General features: G+C 35.4%; 2 protein-coding genes across 4 annotated transcripts; both read left to right on the top strand.

The window, feature by feature from the left end:
- Positions 1 to 529: 529 nt before the first annotated feature.
- On the top strand, positions 530 to 15,925 carry LOC120207440 (mitogen-activated protein kinase 20-like). 2 transcript variants are annotated; one of them, XR_005524212.1, is made up of 10 exons: positions 530 to 1,020; positions 1,760 to 2,168; positions 2,769 to 2,896; positions 3,008 to 3,067; positions 5,279 to 5,428; positions 5,506 to 5,661; positions 5,770 to 5,981; positions 6,086 to 6,187; positions 15,501 to 15,642; positions 15,825 to 15,925. XR_005524212.1 is itself a non-coding variant. In XM_039206885.1 (10 exons), the coding sequence occupies exons 1-10, from the start codon at positions 1,000 to 1,002 to the stop codon at positions 7,729 to 7,731; spliced, it is 1,830 nt and encodes a 609-aa protein (XP_039062816.1). In that variant the 5' UTR covers positions 531 to 999; the 3' UTR covers positions 7,732 to 7,824. The 2 variants fall into 2 exon arrangements, 1 of the variants encoding a protein (XP_039062816.1); XM_039206885.1 differs by lacking the exons at positions 15,501 to 15,642; positions 15,825 to 15,925 and adding exons at positions 7,059 to 7,228; positions 7,310 to 7,824 and having other exon boundaries at positions 531 to 1,020.
- On the top strand, positions 15,507 to 22,191 carry LOC120207441 (serine/threonine-protein phosphatase 5). Of its 2 annotated transcripts, XM_039206886.1 has the most exons (13): positions 15,507 to 15,642; positions 15,825 to 15,994; positions 16,074 to 16,145; positions 16,817 to 16,967; positions 18,460 to 18,624; positions 19,542 to 19,650; positions 19,729 to 19,846; positions 20,181 to 20,328; positions 20,763 to 21,011; positions 21,172 to 21,297; positions 21,395 to 21,495; positions 21,827 to 21,901; positions 21,994 to 22,191. In XM_039206886.1, exons 1-13 carry the CDS (start codon positions 15,564 to 15,566, stop codon positions 22,051 to 22,053), a joined length of 1,623 nt encoding a protein of 540 aa, XP_039062817.1. In that variant the 5' UTR covers positions 15,507 to 15,563; the 3' UTR covers positions 22,054 to 22,191. The 2 variants fall into 2 exon arrangements, with proteins under 2 accessions (XP_039062817.1, XP_039062818.1); XM_039206887.1 differs by lacking the exon at positions 18,460 to 18,624.
- Positions 22,192 to 23,460: the final 1,269 nt, after the last annotated feature.

Here is a 23,460-nt window from a genome sequence, read left to right as displayed (position 1 = left end):
GCCACTATTGTATCAAAATACACTTGAAATACGTATAAATTACGGTACTGGGATAAACAATAGCTACGAGTGTAAACGAGCCGAGTCGAGCTCGACTCGAAAACTCTGAAATGGAGCTCGACTCGAAAACTTGTGAGCTTAAAATTTTTAAGTTCGACTCGAACTCGAAATCCTGAACTGAAGCTCGTGAGTAGCTCGAAAAAACTCGAAATGAAAAAATTTCTTAAATTTAACTTGATTGAAATCTCAAATTTAAACTCAAACTTAAACTTTAAATACATTAAAATTTTAAAATATATATATATTTTAAAATCAATACATAAATATAAATATTATTAATAATTTATTTTTAAAAAAATAAAATATTAATATATTATATTTTCGAATTAATTCTATTTGAATTATTTAAGTAGATGTTGATATCGGTAACTCGCGATACGTGTCTCTCATTTACAGCCCTGGCAACAGCCCCAATCTGCCTTCCCAGATTCATGCCTTAAAAGAACTATATTAGTTTCTTCATCTTCTTCTTCACCTTTCCTTTCCTCTTTCCTTTCTGAAGCTGTTCAGATCTGGCAGCTTCGGCTCTTACCTCACTGTTATCCCACATTTCACCTCTTCTTTCTTATCTATGTTTATATTCAGATTGAAGAGGGAAATGAGGAGAATTTTGGGTTTTTGATTTTGAAGACGTGAAGGGGAAGGGAAGAGAAGGAAGAGTAGGATAGTTGTTAAGACTGAATTATCTAAGGGTGGTTTTTAGAGTCACTTCTTAATGGTGGTTGAAATGATATTGTTGCAGTAAAAAGAAGAAGAAGAAGAAAATGGGTGTGTGAAGGATTTGGAAATCTGACGGACTATGGACTTCTGATTTCAAATCGAGGGCGATGGGACTAATGTGGTTGATATCTTAGATATCTTCACTTTGTTTTCTGCAAATTATCTTTTCCTTCACCATCTTCACTGGAATTTCAATTTGGATACTTTTTTTTTCACGAAATGCAGCAAGATCACCGAAAGGTGTCACTTTTTTTATCCTTTTGGGATTTTATTTTCTTCATCCTTTGTATGATTGATGATTAATTGAATTTTCTGCTTTATTCTTTGTATGATTGTTGAATTATGATTTTGCTAGTTTTGTAAGAACATTAAATATGGGATTTGATTTTCTTGGATTTTCTCCTTTTCTGCTTTATTCTAGATGTATATGTTTTTGTGTGTGTGGAGAGCTGGAATTTGGAGTCCATTATAGTGAGGTTGTCTTCTTCCCTAGTCTGTTGTTATGTTGGCAGGCAGAAACTTGATTATTTATATAGGAATAATATTATCTGCCTAGTTATGAGCTTTTGTTTTCCATCTTGATCATCAGTTGCATCTGCGGTTTTGGAAATAATTGCTTAGCTCATGAGTTTGAAGCCTTGATGATCGTGTAGTTATTAAAAATCTTCATTTTGTTTGGTCGCATACAGGCATAGACTGATGAATTTAAACTTGGATTGTTTGGTGTTCATTTTTCGTCTTTTTGTCCTTTTATTTGTTATTAATGGTTGAGTTTTCATATCATTTGTCCTACATTTGTGTGTTGCTTTTTGTTTCTAGTTGAATTTAGTGTCATTAATAATGAATTTGAATGCCTTAATACCTGCATGTATTGACCTGTGGACGTTTATGAGGTCATTCTGCGATTAGCTAGGTGCATTTGCATTTTTTGAAAAACTATGCTCAGCAACCTTGTCTTACCTGTATTCTCCTGCCACAGAGTTCAACAGAGATGGAGCTTTTCTCTGAATATGGTGATGCCAACAGGTATAAGATTCAAGAAATTATAGGAAAAGGCAGTTATGGTGTTGTTTGCTCAGCAATCGACACCCATACTGGTGAAAAAGTGGCGATAAAGAAAATACATGATATTTTCGAGCATCTTTCTGATGCGACCCGAATTCTTCGTGAGATAAAGCTGCTCAGACTTCTTCGACATCCTGATATTGTTGAGATTAAGCACATCATGCTACCTCCTTCCCGAAGGGAATTCAAAGATATTTATGTTGTCTTTGAGCTTATGGAGTCGGATCTTCATCAAGTTATTAAAGCTAATGATGATTTGACTAGAGAACACTACCAGTTTTTTCTCTACCAACTACTTCGTGCATTGAAGTATATACATACCGGTAATTGTCACTATATTGATTATATTGCTTTGTCAGAGACTTGAACTGGGTTGATAGGTGTAACTGTGTTGATTGGTTTTATTAATATTGATAATCACAGGTGATTTGTTGGAATAAGGTTTGTCATGTCTGGCAATTTTAATGCTAATCATAGCTTGTTTTGTGTCAAACTTCTTCCATTATACCATTGTTTTTGTTTAACAATTTTCCCCTGAACAGTGTTGTCAATGGTGCAAGGTGAACATTAGGCACTAGAACCCTTTTATTGCTTGAGGCGAAAAATAAGATATATAATTATGATAATAAGCTTAAGATACTATGACCGTTGTGTATATATAAGATAAACTTAATGATATATATTTTAGAGTTTTGGATAGTCAGTTTTCAGTTGTCAGCCTTTTCCGTTGTAATCATCTTCGGTCACAATCACTTCTAGTTGCATGTTTTATATTCAATAATCTAGTTGCTATTTTTCTATATTACTATTGTTCATTTTCCCTTTTTAATTTTTTTTTTGTTTTATTTTCTCTTTACGTTATGGGCAGGTTATATATTTGTATACCGCAGAATGTATCTGATATGTTGCCTATTTGGCTGCAGCTAATGTCTACCATCGAGATTTAAAACCAAAGAATATTTTGGCAAATGCAAACTGCAAGCTTAAGATATGTGATTTTGGTTTAGCTAGAGTTGCATTCAATGATACACCAATGACAGTATTCTGGACGGTATGCCATTTAAAGTAATTAATCTTTTATGTTTCCATATTTTAACTGTTCTCTATGCTATTACAATAACAAGAGCTGATTTCTCTAGATATATTTGTGGTACATTTACAGGATTATGTTGCTACAAGATGGTATAGAGCTCCGGAGCTCTGTGGATCCTTTTTTTCCAAGGTAAAGGGGTCCATATATAGGCATTAAACCTTGGAATGCTATAAATGTAAAGGGACGTCATATATTTATTCCTTTTTTTGGAGCCTATATTGGATGAAGATATCTTTTGAATCCAGTGGCGGAGCCACATATAGTTGAGGGTGGGTACTTGCCCACCTTGAAATCCGAATTTTCTTTGGTTAGTTCCTTATTTTACTGATGGTGCCGGCCCTGAATTTTTATTTGTGGCCACCCCATTCAAAAATTTTATATTGCTAGCCTATGTGTGCCCACCCTAAAAAATATTTCTGGATCCGCCACTGTTTGGATCTATGTTGCATTTTATGAAGTAAAACTTAGGCCATTGTCCGGTGCATACAATTTCTTTCAAGCTATTCAGTTTCATTTTTTTTATAGAAGTTGGAGGTCTCATTAAAAACTCCCTTCGTATTCGTTCACATACTAAAAGTATGTTAACGAACATTGGAAGGAAGAAAAGAGTACCTCAGATTTTATTAATATAATACCCGATACAAAAGACACCACAGAATATCCTCTCATGGTGATGTACACCATTACAACAAAAACCTTAACCTCATAAAACCTCATCCAAAGCCACAGTCAAATCACCTTACTACTAATTACACCACCAACAGTAGTAATAAAACAACGCGACAGAACATAATTCAAAATGAAAGCAACACCTACAACCATATAGACTAAAATAAAACCACAAATGAAGAGACGAGATCTAATGAGACTTGTATTCTTCAGGAACCCAAGAGTTTGGTTTGAATGAAGGTTCTATCTCATGCACCATGACCTTGAAGAAATTGTCACCAACCTTCAATTCAACCATCGAATCAATTCTCGCATCAGCCTTTGTTAGGACTTGAATTTTAGCCCGATCAAAGGATGATGGAGATTGACAACTTTCGTCGATAGCCAATAAAAGACCCCACTTATCAGCAATGTTCTTGAAAGTATTCCAATTCCATGCGTGAAAAGGAACACCCTCGCAAACTAGCCATACTCGACGACACTCCATTACCAAACTCTCTGACCAAGCTTCGACTATGGAGAACCACTCTGCGAGAATCTTTGATTTGTCGTTCTTTACACTTCTCAATGAAGCATTGTCTTCGAAAATCATTAAAATCGCATTACCAGCAGCTCTCATTAATGTGAAGCCAGTGAGACCCTTCGATTGCATTTGTCTAGCGAGATGACCAATTTTAACAAAGTCCTTGCACCACCCCACTAGACAATTGCTCAACACCTGGAGTTTTTCTTCATCTATAACACCTTCAACTTTATAATGATTCTTACTCGAAACATCTTCCATCCCAGACTTGCGAAGAATACTTGTCGATGACTTCCTCCAAAATGAATGACGAGGTTTGAATTTAGCGAAAGAAACACCAATTTTGCTGCCGTCGATACGAGAGCCATTCATTTTAGAGATCGTTCTCCTTGCTTCTTCGAATGATGCGAAGCGAATAAAACCAAAACGAACTCCTTTTGAATTCCTTTTATTTGGAATAAAAGCATCAAGTACCCGGCCATGAGAGCAAAATAAAGATCCAAACCTCTTCCAATGGATCTTCTCTGGTAAATTATCAATAAATAACGTGAAGCATCCAGACTTGTCATTGATGCAATCCTTTGTGGTGGACTCCCCGGATCCATCTTGGACAGCAACTGCGGTAGACTTTTCAACATAACACCCAGATTTATCATGCACATGAATACTTGGAGACGCTCCAGGAGCTGGATTTGGCACAGGCAAAACCGGAGGAACAGGATGAGAGCTATTCAGTTTCATATGCGTACCTTATCTGTTTATTTCTTTCATTTGGATCAAGTCACTAAATTTAAATAAAAGTATGGCTATAATGACAGGTATGTCACCAACTGCTTAAGTTCTCTCTAAAATGTAGGTGAATTATTAGGTTGGTATGTATTGCATAGGATGTGTCTACCTTTCGCTTTTTCTTATATCTAACATAAATGTGCAAACTTATTATTCCTTGTGATTATATGAACCTCAAATAATAGATTTAAAATTATTGAAATCCCATTTGAATACCAACTTAGCTTGTGAGGTATGTTGTAGATGTATCCTTCATCTTATATGTCCTATACCATGTTAGTAATGTACCACATTAAGGGGTTGCGAAGTGTCTCTGTTCATTTTTCGGTTCCTGTTCTTATTGCTTCACATTAATGCAGTATACACCTGCAATTGATATATGGAGTATAGGGTGCATCTTTGCTGAGGTATTAACTGGGAAGCCACTATTTCCTGGGAAAAATGTTGTCCACCAGCTGGATTTGATGACTGATTTGCTGGGTACACCTTCATTAGATGCCATCTATCGGGTATGCATACTATGGCTTCTGAGCTGTTTTGGATTGTCAAGACACGACCGTTAAATATTTTTTCTTGTCAATCACAGGTTCGAAATGACAAAGCAAGAAGATACTTAACAAGCATGAGAAAAAAGCTACCGGTTCCATTTGAACAAAAATTCCCAAATGTAGATCCCATGGCCCTAGGTCTACTGAAAAGATTGCTTGCCTTTGATCCAAAAGACCGGCCAACAGCTGAAGAGGTATTTTGTTGTAAAACATAGTATTTAGTTGTTTTTTTTAAACATGCACAGTATCAATTTGCTAATTAAACGTGGAACTATAACATCTTTTGATTTGGTATATTTCAGGCCCTTGCTGATCCTTACTTTAAAGGACTGGCAAAAGTTGAGAGGGAGCCTTCTTGTCAGCCGATTTCAAAGATGGAGTTTGAATTTGAGAGGCGAAGGGTCACAAAGGACGATATAAGGGAACTAATTTTCCGCGAGATACTTGAGTACCATCCTCAGCTGCTCAAAGACTATAAAAATGGAACTGAGACAACAAACTTTCTCTACCCAAGGTTTTATGTCGTGTTCTTGTTGCTTTTCTAATCTTAACCATGGTTCATTGGTACCAACTCTGCTGTTACATATATTAGCTTATTCTAATATATATTTTATGCAGTGCGGTTGACCAATTCAGGAAACAATTTGCACATCTTGAGGAAAATGGTGGTAAAAGTGGGCCAGTTATTCCACTTGAAAGAAAGCATGTCTCTCTTCCCAGGTAGATATAATACACGTGCTTGTGCTGCATTGTATGCATAGTGTGTCGTATCAGACATTCAGCATGTATACGGGATTCTTACCAAAGCATCTGAATTCTCTCCTTTTAGAGCAAGGGAACTTTTGGTAAATAAAGATGTTATCATAATGATTATATTTCTAGGTTTCTCATTCATTCCAAAAACCCCTAATCTCATAACTGAAATGTTGAATATCTGAATTAGAGACAGAAAATACAAAGCTAAAGCTATTATGTATGAGGTTCAGACTTCAGTCAGTAAAAGCAAACAGGCTTGTCGGCTCATTTTCATTCGTAAGGCTCTGGTTTCAGAGTTTGAATATATAAGACATGGGAGAAGTTCAATTTCAACTAGATAGTTGGAGAACTCAGGCTGAAATGAGGTTTTTTAACTCAGTCATTGTACAGGAACAAGTATATGGTGAAATTATCCTATAAAACTTCAGCTAGGGATCGATACTGTGTAATATTGATTTATGCTTAGCAACACTCCCATGAGCACAATCAGAAAATTATGGATAAGTTTGAGCATCCAAGTTTTCTTGTCATTTTCTTTGCTCAACTGTTTTCTGGATTGCTCTCAACCACATCTAATATCAGGATTGCTTCTCTTTTCCTTGTCTGGGTTTATTTTTCCATTTTTGTCTCTTTCAAGTGTAGGGTGGCGGCGGCTTCATGCTGTTCAAGTATTACAAAACATTCATTTTCCTCATCACTAATATGTTAGGTCACCTTCAATCAATAGGCTGTTTTCTTTCGGGCCAAAAGAAAGGAATAATAGGTGGTTGGTTGGTCGAAGTTATCTTCTGCTTTAGTTTTGATGATTGGCTCTGTAATCCAATGGATTTTGCAGGTCAACAATTGTACATTTTAAAACAAATGCCCCCAAAGAGCAAGCAAGCATCAATCCTTTAAAAGACAAGCAAAATGCAGAAGAGGTATACATCAAATCATCCAGGGAAACTGATGCTATTCCTCTACATTTATCAAGGGCCTTGCAGGCACAACAAAAAATTCCACAAGGTATATTTTTTAGAATATATATGTATGTATGCATATGTATATAGTACCTTTAACTGAAATACTCTGTTTGGTGAAAACCAGGAACGGTAGTCGGCCCATTTGTGCCTTACGAGAATAGAACAATCATGAAAGCTGCATATGATCCAAGAACTTTCATGAGAAGCATGGTTGTTCCACCCCAGGCTGTCCACCCTGCATATTCTTATCACAAATCCGGACAGCTTGAAAGAACAACAATGGAGTCTGTGAGGGATTTACCCTCCGTAACTAAACGAGTTCCTCAGTGTGGTGTGGCAGCCAAATTTGCACCAGATATAGTTATCGACATCGACTCGAACCCATTTTTTATGACCAGAGTTAATAAGGTGGAACCCGGTAATGACAGGATTACCATTGATACAAACCTGTTGCAGGCAAGATCTCATTATGGTGGAATAGGTGTTGCTGCCACTACTCATAGGAAGATTGGAAGTGTTCAGTATGGCACGACAAGGATGTATTAGCTAATGATGGAGAAGGGCTTTTAAAGAGATCAATTTGCAATGGCAGGGAGGGAAAAATACTGTAAAACGGAGAGGTAGCTTTCTCAGGTAAAACATAGGCTTTTACCGAGTTTGGTAAATGAGAAAATATGCCTATGGTCTGTATACATTTAATTTTATAATAAAAATAATTTCCTTCCATCAAAACATTTAATCCTCAATACTTAAAATTCTATCAATTTCGTCCTAATAATTCAACAAATATATGTTATTGTTTTCATCATAATCGACAGAGTTCAGCGGAGAGATCTGGGAAGCAACCTTGTCCCCGGTATGTTGTTGGAACTCCATGGTCTTCTGCTAATCTAATGGGTTTTTTTTCTGTTGAGCTAAACAGTTGGATTGAAGGGAAGTCAACAGCTCATTGTGCTGCGACTGAGATTCCTGCAGTTGTCGGACCATGTCCGCCCGAGATCGGGTTTCATAAGGCATGATGTTTCTCTCAATGAAAACTCCAATGTCGGGCTCAATCATGAAAACTATGTCCGTGTGAAAATAACCCGACCCGGGTAATGTAAACACCAACCAGAATGCGTTTAACAACGTCGAGAGAAGAGAGCTTCTCTAATCCTTCATCAACATGCATCCAAGAATGCCTTCTAACATATATGTACCCTTCTACGGTATAATCATGCTAATGGCAGGCTTCATCTATGGTGTCTTCTCCTCAGCTTGACACGCTTATAAGATACCCATTTAACCATCAGAAAACAACCAAGGGCCATCTCTGCCACTGTCATCATCTTTTTTTTTGAAAGGATAATATTATTAAAGCTATATTAAGAACAAAATCAAAGCTAAAAGCCTCGTTAAAAAAACCTCTCTAAACTTAAACGGAGGAAAAAGAGTGTCCATAGCCAAGGTTGAAGATACAAACACGAGCATAGCTCAACAAAAAACCCTCAAATGATCAAACAACCCGTAAAAGCCGAACTAACCAAGACTAGCAACAAAGGCAAGCAGGCCTAGAGCCCTAGCCTTATATCAGCCCCAACTAATTTAGCACCATACTAGTAACCTAAGAAATTAGGCCTGTAAATGAACTGAACGTTCAGCGAACCGTGCGGCGGAAAGTTTGTTTATGTGCGTTTATTTATTAAATGAACGAACATGAACAAGATTTTGTGTTCGTTTAATTAAATGAACGAACATGAGCATAGATCTCGTTCGTTCATTTACGTTCGTGAACGTTCGGTTATGTTCGTTCATGTTCGTTCGATTATGTTCGTTTATGTTCATTCATTTATGTTTAACCCAATCTTCTTAAATCAATTTTGGTGACCAATTTGTAAGTAGCTTAAAAATATTAATTAATCTGATATTCTGATGACCAACGCCATAATTAGCCCAATTTTATTTGGAGATTAAATCCAATATGTTAACCCGTAAGGCACCTCACACCTATATTCATTTTTCCCCTTTTTCCCCAAACCCTAGTGTTCACTGGAGAGTGGAGACGATCGCTGAAAGCTTCAAAACAAGTTATATTATAGTGCAATCTGAAGTTTTACAGGTCTGTTTTTATCTCTTTCTCTGTTTTATTTGTCTTAATAGTTGGTATGTAAAGTTATTGCGGGTATCTTCACATCTAAAACTCAAGAAAACATCATACTTCTTTCTAGAAATAGATGGGAAGATGAAGGTAACAATCGGAAGTATATGATCATCAATAAAGAGAAAAATATATAGAATTTGCCAGAAAACAAAACAAAGGTTTATATGCAATTTCTGAAAAAGAGTGTAATAGCGAAAGTAATGGGTTTTCCAGGAAGAACCCATTAATAAATAGAAAATACACTTTGACAATGAACTTTTGTTTTCATAATTCATGTGTGACCTTTAGTTGTGGAGTAGACTTTAGGTACGTTAAAATTTTGAATGGTGATTTAGCAGTAATATCAGTTACGATATGTAGCATCGAAGGGATTTCGGATCTATGTTATTGCCTTGTAGTCCAATTTGTACCGTTCGAAATCTTCATGCTGTTAAATTTTCTACTCTGCCAACGGAAAGGACCATTATTAACAAACCTCACTAAAGTCTGACATTGATGTCACAAAACTTTTAGCTGGCGAATTTATTAGAATAACGTAGTGAAAAATGATTGTTCATATGTAATCATGGACCACTAAGATAAATGTTATAGCGTTAAATTAAAGTCGTGTGAATCATTTAATATCGAAATATTTGATATCTTCAAACATTTCATCACTGCTAATCAGCTCTTACACTATTTATCACTGTAGATTTGGTTGATTTGCATTGTCGACTATTTTTCATGAAAGAACAATGGAAGGTAGGGTCTTCATCGTTTATGTTCGTTTATGTTCGTGTTCATATACGTTCGTATTCGTTTATGTTCTTTTATTTATTAAATGAACGAACATGAACAAGTTATATTCCTTAATAAACGAACATGAACAAAAAAAATTTTGTTCGTTTATGTTCGTGTTCGTTTATTTATTAAATGAACGAACATGAACATACCTTCATTCGTGTGCGTTCGGTTCATTTACAGGCCTATAGGAAACATTGCACCAGAGGCAAAAAAAAGTGCCTGTTTGGCAAATAAATAAACCATCCAATTACAAAATCTGGGAGTATACTTGATGGAAAAATTCTCATTCTTGGTGATCGAAACCATAGGACTAAGAAAGTTGACCTAATCTGAAGGACCAGTAGAAGGCGACGCGAACCAATCTACAACTTTCAAACAGTCGCTTTCAATGATAAGATCGAACACCGTGAACCATCTTCAACCCTAATGTTACAAATTATTAGGCTAACCTTTTGGAAAAGTATATATTCCATTAATTGTAATATATTTAGTTATCTAGATATACTAGCTTGTATATATATAACCCTTTTCTATTGATGAATAAAAACTACGAGACTATTTTCTCTACATATTCAAAATGATACCAGATGGTTTAATATCTATTAGAGTAGTTGATTTTTTTTGGCTGTTTGAGTACCCGTAAAAAAGAACCTTTTTTTGTTGTTTTTTATCGACGACTTTTGGAGGCCCATCTATCGACACCGCGTGCTCTAGGAGGTCCGTCGTGCGCCGATCAATCGTTCTGGAAAGTTCGTTCGCCGGAATCCCTTTGCGTAAGCCTCACGCGCCGCCACAATAGTATGCGGCTTCGTCACGCGTCAACGCGTGAGAGCGCGTGGTTGCTTGTTTTCGCCATTGATTCAAGCCGTCGTATTCTCCACTCGTTTCCGACCACACCCTGTCGTCAACCTGCGCCTTTGTGTAGAAACTTCTTCAACGGTTGTTACAATATTTGCGGATGAGTATGTTGAGTTCCTTTATCTTCGAGAACTATGAAACAATCGTCTAGTCTCATTTCTATCCTTGTCGAGTTAGGTAAATCCTAGACAAGTTTAGTTTCCACCTCATCGAAATGGGTTATTGATTTTGGTGTAACAGACCACATGACAGGTAACCCCAGTCTTCTTTCATTTTAAAACGCATTCTATCACTCATGTTACTTTAACCGATGGTTCTAAATCCACTGTTATTGGATCCGACACTGCAAATCCTACTCCCTCTCTTCCTTCGTCATCTATTTTGAGCTCAACACAATTATATTTTAATTTAATATCAATTAGTAAACTTACACGTCTCCTGCTGCTAAACTTGTTTCTGTCATATTATTTTTCCTTCTTGCAACTACTTTTGATTGGCCTTTGCATCAGTTGAATATAAAGAACGCCTTTCTTATAGTGATCTTGAGGAGGAGGTGCATATGGAGCAACCACCTGGTTTTGTTGCTCAGGGGGAGTTTGAGAAAGTATGTCATATGAAGAAATCTCTATATGGCTTGAAACAAAGTCCTCGAGCTTGGTTTGGGAAATTTAGTCAGGCTATTGAGAAGTTCGGGATGCAAAAAAGTTAGTCAAACCATTTTGTTTTCTTTAGAAAGTCTGATGGAGGCATTATCCTGTTAGTGATTTATGTGAATGATATTGTTATCACTGGAAGTGACGCTAGTCGAATTTCATCTCTGAAGTCCTTTCTTCACACTCAATTTCACACCAAAGATTTAGGGGTGTTAAAATATTTATTGGGAGTTGAGGTGAACATGAGTAAAAGGAGAATCTTTCTATCCCAAAGAAAATATGTTCTTGATTTATTATAGGAAACGGGAAAATTAGGTGCTAAACCTTGTAGCACTCAAATGGTTCCTAATATACAATTAACCAAAGAAGGAGAATCTTTTGATGATCCTGAGAGGTATAGGTGAATTATTTGAAAATTTGAACTATCTTATGGTAACGCGTCCTAACATTACGTATCCGGTAAGTGTTTTGAGCCAGTATATGTCATCTCCAACTGTTGATCATTGGAAAGTAGTAGGACAAGTTTTAAATTATCTAGAAAGTGCTCTTGGACGTGGAATTTTATATAGCAATCATGGTCATACTAGGATCAAATGTTTTTCAGATTTAGATTGGGCATGATACAAGGAAGATAAAAGATCTACCTCGAGATATTGTGTGTTTGTTGGTGATAACTTGGTTTCATGGAAGAGTAAGAAACAAAATATGATCTCACGATCTAGTGCTGAACCTGAATACAGAGCAATTGCCAAGTTTGTATGTGAAATCACATGGGTATATTAGCTCCTTAATGAAGTTGGAATTAAAGTATCAGTAATAGCAAAACTCTGGTGTGATAATCAAGCTGCCCTTCATATTGCTTCCAACCCTGTCTTCCATGAACGAACTAAACATATTGCCATTTCATTCGTAAGAAGATACAAGAAGGTTTGGTCACTACTGGATATGTGAAGACCGAAGAACAGCTGGGAGATATTTGCACAAAGGGTCTCAAATGAATCCGGATCGATTATCTATGTAACAAGTTGGGCATGATTAATATCTATGATCCAACTTGAGGGGGAGTGTTATAGATTATTAGGATAACCTTTAGGAAAAGTATATAGTCCATTAATTGTAATATATTTAGTTACCTAGTTTAGATATACTAGCTTGTGTATATGTAACCCTTTTCTATTGATGAATAAAAACTACGAGATTACTTTCTCTACCGATTCGACACCTACATTCGCCAAGGCCCAAATTTTGTCATTTAAAATGTGGAGAGCAAACCACATAAACAATTACATACACCATGAATGAAACTTATAAGCAAATCACATAAACAAATACATACACCATGATGAGACTTGGAACCAAATCACATAAACAAATACATACACCATGATGAGACTTGGAACCAAATCACATAAAGGAGCTATTGATTATGGATAAGCAGCAACCACATTGTGCGTCCAGTCCAAACAAGTTCCCACATCATGCACAAGATGAGCGGTTGGAAAAAAACCGAAGATGATTCCTATAGCAAGTCTGATAACTATCCAGAAAATGCATGTGGCCTGTTTCTTGCTTAAAATTCCTTCTGCCTTTTGAACCCAATACCAGGGATGAAAATTCAGGCTCAAAAACCAGTGAAACTTGCATGTTCTGATCGTAAGCGAGAGGCTATATCCTCATATTCGAGACCTTGCAGTGAATCTGAAAATGAGGTACTTAACGATTGCTTCCCCTAACGGCTGCTGGAGAGAAAGGCTTAACTGGTACTGCTCAAGCTGAGGAGGTTATTGAGGATAAGATTAGGCATTTGCAGGCTAATAGTGTATCATCGTCTCCTAGCCAAATTTCTCAGTTGGTGCATCGAGAAAATGAGTCTCTTGGTATTCCTAAAAATGCTAAGAATTACAGGGTTATTAGCGTTGATATGCATAAAAAAAGAAAGCAAGAATTTTCAAGAATTGCAGGCATGCGAGAGTATTAGCCAGGAATCAGGCTCAGCAAGCCCTGTTGAGAAAACTCTGTATGTAGATTCTGTACACAAAATATCATCCAAATCATCTTTTCCAGATGAAACAGCACTAACTCAATGCATGAAGGATGATTTAGAGATCCTGGTTAATCCCGGGGAAATGGAGGAGAGTTCTTTATTGAAGGATTCCAAGCACTCGAATCATGTTGTTGATGAGAAGGTAGCATTGCAGCACAAGAGCATGGAGTCTGTGGATCAGTATTCTCCGTCTTCTCCTGAAAAGTATGCTCCTTGCTTGCGAATGAACGCATCGGACCTTGCCCGAAGGGATATAGCTCTGATTCAGGATTCTAGTAAATTGGCATGCCTAAGTGTTGCTCACAACAGGAAGAATGAGTTAAGTCCACGAGAGCTCATACAGGAGACTAAATCATATACACACTCAAAAGTAAGTGAACGTATAAAGATTGATTTCGAAAACCGCCCACAAATCAATTCAAGTAACAGAGGAAGTTCTGGCGGCTGCAACTTAAAACTTCCTCTTGCCCTACCTTCATCGAAAGCTCCATCGGACTCTTGGTTAAAGCGAACCATGCTCGCCGTTTCATCGAGAAATTCATCCCCATTGTCTTATCTTGGTACATGTAACTATACTGAATCTCTAGCCAACAGAGCCCCATTCATTGATATCAAGTGGGAAACCATCGTTCGATATTCTAATGTTCGTCACGGCGGTCTGCGGACAATATGATCAATGACATTGATAATTTGAGGACTGCATATAACATTTTAAAGTTTAGGCATCAATTTAAAATGGGATCATGGTTTAGGGATTGATACAAAAATATTTTAAAGTTTTATGGACCAATATAACACAGGAGTCATAGTCTGAGGACCTTCAACACAATTATCTCATATTAGTCTTGGATTTACTATTCAATCCACTAAACCAATTAATAATTTAAGTTTTATATTAATTATTAACCATTTGCTCCATAAAGAAAACATTAATGGGGAATTTTACCATTTGCTCCATAAAGAAAACATTAATTGGGAATTTGACCTATTAACGCCGAGGAAGTTAAAAAAAAAAGTTTTCTCGAGAAGAATTTGTATATAATCATAATATAAAATTTTATGAAATTAAATCATTATATTTTTATTTGTTTGTAAATATATATTTATGTTTTTTAATCAAATAATGAGATTTTCAATAAAAATAATACAATTACTCAATTTTATAAAAAATAAATTTTTTAAATAGTGTAGGGACTGTTAGTATATTTAAACCTAATAATCATTACGAAAACAGACAAAAATGATACTTATAAAAATGAATACAACTAGGGTTTCGTCGCCATTTAACTAACTACTCGAGTCAAGCTCCATCACAACCTGAATTTCCTTTTCCTTTTGATTTCCAGGTAATTTACTTTCTTCTCGACTAATATATCCTTCATTCTTCCATCACTTCACTGTTACTGTTAAGGTTTTCCTTTTGATTGGTTGCTATAATATGCTTAATCCTTTGTTTGGTTATGCTTTTTGCTTCCTTAGATGCAACTCGCTTCTTTTTTACGGAAAATATTAATTTCTTGACCTGGATATGAAGGTTTTAATATATTAGTGAAAAATATGGAATTTTGAATCAAATTTTATTTGTATTACTTTTTTCCCCTAAAGTAAAAATTAAAAATTTGCAATTGGTTTGCGGATCTAGATTTTTTTTATCTGTTTAGTTTGCTTTAGACATTTTCATTTCCAAGTTTTCCTATACTTTTTGTTATGGATTTTTTTGAGCGTGCGTGTATACTTTTCTCATGCATGTTAGTTTTTGAATGGGATGCTCGTTTCTAGAGAAGAAAGCGTGGTGGTTTACTAATTTTTTGTTTGTTTGATGTTATGCATGATGTAGAGGTTTGCAAAAAGAAGATTTCAGTATCATTTCACGGTAGTTAGGCAAGACGATAAAAGGGTTATGCCAATTATGGAAAACGAAAGTTCTAATGTACCGCGGGCCGAAGAAATCAAAATTCAAGCAAATGAAGCATTTAAAGGTACTGACTTGACGAGCATATAGTGCTTTACTATTGCAACTTTTTAATTGTTTATTAAATATTGACTAGTTCAAGTGTTTGATTCTGCGTGGAGAATATGCTGATTGTTAATTTCTACATGGTGATGTTTGCAATTTCATTGTGTTTGGCTGTGCTAAAGTTGTTGGTTTGCCTTTTTCCAGCCCACAAGTATGGTCAGGCTATTGACTTGTACACTCAGGCAATAGAACTAAATAGTCAGAATGCAGTATACTGGGCAAATCGTGCATTTGCTCACACCAAATTGGAAGAATACGGTAGTGCCATACAGGATGCTACGAAGGCAATTGAAGTTGATCCTAGATATTCAAAGGCATGTTTTATCTAGTGAAACAATCAGCTGCTTGTGCAGAATCTACTTTTGTTCTTGTTCTAATACCTCTTGCTTACAGGGTTATTACAGACGTGGTGCTGCTTATCTTGCAATGGGGAAGTTTAAGGAAGCACTAAAGGATTTTCAACAGGTATTTTCTCTTTCAGGGTTGAAATATCGTAAAATATGCTTGTTTCAGAGGTTGTCATTTAGCTGTGTAAAAACATTTCCCCTTTTAATTAGTAATTTTTATTTTATTATATATTATCTTAGTCTTTTGAATCCTGGATTATATGGATGTTTGCTCCGCTCATGACAGAGCTTATCAAGTTGCTCACCTTTCTGGTATTGGATATTTTATGGCCATGGGGTGATGAGATGTGCTTGCAAGCTAGATTTGACTATTTGAGCTTCATCAGAGTCAATATGGTTTCTCCATTTTATGAGCTTCAAATGTCTGAGAATATATTCATGCATTTTCTTATGAGTGAAGGAACACCTACGGCTTTGTTGTAACTGTTTTACCTGAGATCATTGTGAGATGCTGTAACTAATACACTGGTAGCAGAATGATCCAATTTTCCTATCTCATGCTGTCTAATATTGTTCTAGTGAAATTTATGCCATGCTTATGGGAAATGCCTAGTTCCAAAGTTTCCATTTAGAAGTAACTTTCTTTATTGCGCATTCGTATTTTGCATATGCTGTCAATTCTTTTTCCCCCCCTTCTCTTGGGGGAAAGACTTATAATTTATGTACATTATAATTTGTGAAATGTGGTTTCTTATGTCTTAAAAATGTTTTCTCCACTTTGGACTCAAGGTAAAAAAGATTTTACCCAATGATCCCGATGCTACCAAGAAATTGAAGGAATGTGAGAAAGCAGTAATGAAATTAAAATTTGAAGAAGCAATTTCTGTGCCCGAGTCTGAGAGGCATTCTGTAGCTGAATCTATTGACTATCACAGCATAGGTATCTTCTTTTCCCCTTTTAATTATTAAGTTTTCAAGGTTTCCTCATATTCTTAAATTTCTGATGGGCTGTGAACTACTTGGGTCATGAAATATATGATTTTTGTTCCTCCCTGGAGGTGGAATTTTGCCTTTTGGTGTTCAGTTAATTAGTTTATCTTTAGGTTTCTGGCCAAGTTTTACATTCTTTACTGAAGTGGTTTAGCATGCTGGTGGGCTGTTTTTGCTTCGCTTAGTGGCTTGTTCTGCAAGACAGTTTATATTATCAAAAGGGAATTTTATATGTTAGAAATTCATTAGCAGTCATGCTGTTGGCAAACAGTAATATAAGCGTTAGATCTATAATTCTGATAATGGTCTAGTTTATCTTAGATTACGTGTAAACTTTCCTTTTCATTTGTTTGCCAATATGTATGATTTGCTTAAGGTGTTTGTTGTTGAATACTGAAGCATTTAGAAACAGAGACTAGAGAGTTTGATATGCTCTACTTTTGTCAATTCTAAAGGGGCAAAGAATGAAATTTTTAATTTAAAAAAACTAAAATCAAATTAATGAGAACTTCAATTTGATAGGCCTTTTTTGCACCTGGTACCTAATGAAAAAAGCGTGTCCAAATGCGCTTGATCAAATGTCTTACTAGAAGTAATGCTTGATGATGCAGGCGCATTTTATGATTCTATAATATTTTTATTATTTCATATTTATTTATTAAACATTAGATATATTATGGATGGCTAGGGTTTAGGGTTAGCTTTACTTTCAAGTTTAGTTACTTTCGCATGCAAGAAAAGAAGTCTATATAAATAAGATGGCTTTATAGTCAAGATAATATTCTTATCATTATCTTTGAATTAATAAAGAAAAACTTGTGGTTTTTAAACCCTAATTTTTTTCTTTTTTGGAGTTCCAATTTCTCTCAAACTCGTTTTGAGCCTTGTTTCTTTCATTTGATGTTTTTCCTTCTAAACCACATCAAGAAGGGTCTATGGTGTGATGTAGTGCCTCTTTAACAGCTCTGATCATGAATAAAATAGTGAGGTGAATCTGTGTGGTATCGAGTTTGATTGCTTTCATCAATGTTAAAAGCTTAATAATATTCATAATATTATAGGAAAATAGGTAAATTGATAGAATGTTTAATGCTACTCTTTGTATTCTGGTTTAAGATCCGGAACTTTTAACTCCTATTTTTGCAAGGATTTGTACCATCTTTTTATAACACCTGAACGTAATCTACACTCTACATGTAACCAAATCATCTGCTCGGTCTTACTAATTAGGCATGCTGAACCTTCCAACCATTTCTGTAAGAAAGTCTGGCTACAGGCTTTTGCTAGTTTTAAGGTTAGTTGCAGGGCTTTGAGATATTTTCCCATCAGCTTCATCTGCTTTAGTTCTAAGATTAAATTTATAATAGGTACCCTTTATCAGCTAGTATAAAATATATGGTTAATCAACATTTATATTATTTTAACATATTGTATCATAATAGGGACGAGTCCCAGGTCATCATTCATGCCCACCCAATTGGGCATAGCGGCAGTTGCAGTAGCATTTGTGGCAGCACTAGCGATGATGCTGGGGGCAGCAGCAGCCACAAAGGTGGCAGCAGTAGTGGTCGTGGTTCTAGGGACATGGTGGTGGGGTGGATCTTCTGGTAGTGGTGTCTTTACTGAGAGTTAAATGCTTGAGTTAGGTTTGACAGTTTTAGCTCAAAGTATAACGTTGAAGTACTACAAGTCAATCTCACATGTTTCAATAACCATTCAGGAAATCTTTTCTTCAGGAGAAGTAGTTTAACTGCACTTAAAGATTAAATTGGTGAATTCACTATAACATTGATGCATTTTAACTCGGCAACTTGGCTGAAAATCTCTCTTTATGCCCTTTTATTTGTTTTAAAAACCGTTACTTTTTCATTTCATCCTGGTATGAATTGTCTTAAAAAATGCTACCGAGTATCATTTATTTTCATAAGGTAGAAGGGAGAAAAGTAAAACTCCTCTCTGTGAGAAGATACTTAATGCTAACAATATGGCCAGATGGGAGTTGATATTTGCTTTGATTACGTTTATAATATTTATGTACAGAATAAAATTTCTGCTGATTTAGTTATTCCTATGTGTTCCATGGGTTTGTGAGGTTATAATTATTGACCTTGAAAGAATTTGTAAATCGAATATAGCATTTGACAATTGAAAAACTTTCAAACACTTGGGAGTTATCTATAGATTCGTTTTAGTACTTGAGGATATATAACTAGGAACAGTGCATGAGAGAGAGCTTATTCAATTTACCTTTTATAGATCACACTTCGCATGGATTATGTTGAGAAAGGATTTGTGGACTTGAATGTTGCTAATATGTAAGCTGCTTGTAAGCCTTTAACTTCCACTGATCGGATTGATTTGCATTCATATAAATGCTGATAAAATACAAATGTGGAAAGTATTTTTTTTATATATATTTTGGAGGTACTGAATGTTGTAGTTGCTTTCTTGAATTCATGGGATTTTCTTAACAATAAATTTGTTTCTGTGCATTAATTGAATTGTTATTTTGCTTCCATTATAGAGGTGGAGCCACAATATTCAGGTGCAAAAATAGAGGGAGATGTTGTCACTTTGGATTTTGTTAAAAAAATGATGGATGACTTCAAGAATCAAAAGTGTTTGCATAGGAGGTATGTTTAGCAAGTGCAGTTATGGATTTTGTTATTGTTATATTGCTCATTTTTTTGTTGAATAATGTTTCGGTATAGATATGCATTCCAGATTGTCTTACAAACACGAGAAATGCTGCGAGCTCAGCCCCCTCTTGTTGATATTAATGTTCCTGATGGCAGTCATTTCACCGTCTGTGGTGATGTACATGGTCAGGTAATTTAACAACTTGATAATCCTTATTTTTAGTCTGCAAGATATGTTCTTACCAGATCAGGTCCTTTGACGGAGGATATACTGGTATATTTATTTTCCTGTTAATAGAAAATAAATGCATGCACTTGAATGTCATGGTGATGTATAACGTCCCTATCCAGTAATGTTGAATGTGAATAGCTTGTTGTTTTTTGAAGCCACCTATCAGCTATAGCTATGTTAATATGGCTAAGAGTGATAAGTAATTGGTAGGCTTGATTTTGTTGCTTATATTTTCTCTTTCTATTGGTGGTGTTTGTTAATTAATGTGTTTATTTTTCCATGTCTCTTGTAGTTCTATGATTTGTTAAATATTTTTGAGCTTAATGGTCTCCCGTCTGAAGAGAATCCATATCTTTTTAATGGTGACTTTGTGGATAGAGGATCTTTCTCCGTGGAGGTCATCCTCACACTGTTTGCACTAAAGTGCATGTGTCCATCAGGTGAACCTTATTTCCTATTTTCTCCGCTGCACATTTCCTCCCTGGCTTTTACATGCGTTATTATAGTCCTCTGTTTCCTGCTTTTCCATCCCTGTTTCTCTTTGACTAACATTTTCAATCTCGTTAATTTCAGATATGTAATATGTTAGATTAATCGTTTCCCATTTCCTTAATTCTTTTCCCATTTTATTTGCTTTCACCAAATTGTCACTGGAATAGTAAGGAACTTTATCTGAGCACCTTTTTTTGGGTCATCTCTAACGTAAACTGATTTTTGTGATCGAATTCTCGTATATTATCTTACTGACCGAACGCTCTTAACTTTATGATTTTGAATGGAAGTTCTGTGAACTTATCTTCAGGGTGTTCCCTATTAGTATGATACATACAAAAGCTTAATTTCACTTTGGTGCATCTAACTTGGTAATTTTCAGCAATTTATCTTGCTAGAGGGAATCACGAGAGTAAGAGCATGAACAAGATATACGGTTTTGAGGGCGAGGTCCGGTCCAAGTTGAGTGACACATTCGTGGAACTCTTTGCAGAAGTATTCTGTTGTTTGCCTTTGGCTCACGTAATAAACCAAAAGGTTTTTGTCGTTCATGGAGGCCTTTTTAGTGTTGACGGGGTGAAACTCTCCGACATCAAAGCAATAGATCGGTTTTGTGAGCCTCCTGAGGAAGGTAAAGTGCACCAGTGTTTTTCCTTTACTTTTCCTTCAGTTTCTGCGATGCTTGATGCAATTTCGTAAATCGGTCATTAGCTATTGATTTCTCCTCTTCTTAACTTTAGTAAATAAGTTATTTTACCGTGTATCTCATGGTTCTCTACTGATTTCATCAGGGTTGATGTGTGAATTGCTTTGGAGTGATCCACAACCTTTACCAGGACGAGGTCCTAGCAAGAGGGGAGTAGGTCTTTCTTTCGGCGTGGACGTGACAAAAAAATTTTTGCGGGATAACAATCTAGGTATATATCTGCAAGTCTGTGTGCCTAGTTTTAGTGAAAAGAAAAGAACCGGTCATCGGTGTTTTGATATTGGTGATCTAATGTGCTTGATTAACAGATCTAATCGTGCGATCTCATGAAGTAAAAGATGAAGGCTATGAGATTGAGCATGACGGTAAACTTATTACAGTTTTCTCTGCACCAAATTACTGTGATCAGGTAATTGAATCTTAAATTCTCTATGGAAAATTTATCCTTGCAGTTTTGTACCCATATGGATATTCTATTCTATACACAAACAACTGTTTATGCTATCTTGCAAATGAAGCATTCTGCAGTCTTCGATTAGTCCCCATGACATCTTATCTATAGATCTCTTTTTAGTTTTCATTATGTTCGAAGTTGAATCTGAATGATTTGGTCGGAGATTCTGTTTTAGGAGCTGAAGATTAAATTTTTTTTATGTATCATAACACGAGTCGTCATCACTGTCTGAATCATGTTTTCCCCATTTAACATAACGAGTTGGTTGAAAATTTGGTGGTTTCAGATGGGTAACAAGGGTGCGTATATTCGGTTCGAAGCCCCCGATTTGAAGCCAAATATTGTTACATTCGCTGCAGTGGTTAGTAGTTTAGTGTTTCCTTGTATTGTCAATAACCATTTCCCTCCTTGAAGATGCGAAACAAAATTTGACAATTACTTCGTGATTTGCAGCCTCACCCCGATGTCAAACCGATGGCCTATGCAAACAATTTCCTTAGAATGTTCCAATAGTCATTGATCGATGGTTCAATCTCGTACATCCGGTTTCTTGCTGCCCGATGTCTCATCTACCGCTCAATGGTAAGTTTCGTTTTGAAAATTCGACCGACTTTAATGATTAATCCAAATGCCGGTTCAAGGCTGGGACCCGAAAAGAAAGAAATAAAAAAAACCCTTCCGGGCGGGCAAGCGAGAGTCCGGTTCGGGTTTAGGGATTGTAAAATAGGTGACAATGCTATTATCATGTCTTTGTATTTTTAACAGTAGTCCTGCTTTGTACGTTCAATAATATTTGTCATGTTCTTTGTTTAATCTGTCATTCGCTGTTGCTGGTAGGCAATCGAGTCCTGGTCCTCGGTTAATCTTTGCTGTTATGCCCCTTAGTTCATACTATGTAACCGGGGTAAAGTTCACCCATAGCTCCTAAACTATGATGGAATGATCTTTCTAGATAGTGAACTTTTAAATGTTACAAAATGATCATTAAAATTTGTCGAACTGTTTGAAATTGTCATTAAGTTTATTGAACTATTGTGTTGGTGTCATTTTGTAATAATTTATAATGTGTTGGTGTCATTTTGTAATAATTTAATAATTTTAATAATCATGTTCTAATGGTTTATTTCAGTGATCTATAACATATTTTATTCTAAGAATTTGGAAAGAACATTGTGAATGTCGATTTGCATAAACATGTAATATATTTGAAGTATAATGTCGAGACAATAATTTGAATATTTCATGAATTTTGAGAGTTTTCATATGCTGTAAGACTTGTCAATAATATAATTTTACATCTTAAATCGTACCTCTTATTATAATTTTTTAGCTTAGGGGCTATTTTTGTCTTGTAGATTCAATTTATCGTTTTTGTCCCTATGATTTTTCGTATCAATTTAGTCTTCAAAGTTGTTTAGAAGTGTCATCTTAGCTCTTAAATTTTATTTTGAATATAATTGTTAGTCTTTTACGTTTGTCAATATTAATAATTTTCACGTTAACTAATATTATTGATGTGACTTGTTGATAATGTCACGTTTATTAAAAAATAATAAAATATTTATTAAATATAAATGTTAGAAAAAAAATTCAAAAATTTGACCCAATCTCTTCATTAAAATAAATAATAAAATTTTAAATTTTTTTCTACTCTGTTTAGTAAATATTTTAATATATTTCCTTAATCCATAAATATATAAGATTACCAGTTCTGTTAGTCAAAACAATTAACGAACTTTGAGGATTAAATTGAGTGTTAAATTTATGCATAAAGATCATAAGGGCCAAATTAATAAATTGAGTCAACTAAAGAGGGTAAAAGTAGCCCTTAAAGCCTAAATCATATATAAAAATTGATAATATCACCAAATTGAATTAAAATTTTAGGTAAATTATGTAATTAATACTTAAACTATCATT

This window comes from Hibiscus syriacus, unplaced genomic scaffold (assembly GCF_006381635.1).
Source record: "Hibiscus syriacus cultivar Baekdansim isolate YM2019G1 unplaced genomic scaffold, ASM638163v2 tig00014773_pilon, whole genome shotgun sequence".
Taxonomy (NCBI): Eukaryota; Viridiplantae; Streptophyta; class Magnoliopsida; order Malvales; family Malvaceae; genus Hibiscus; species Hibiscus syriacus.
Note: the sequence above shows the minus strand (reverse complement) of the source record. Positions and strands in the feature narration are given on the sequence as shown.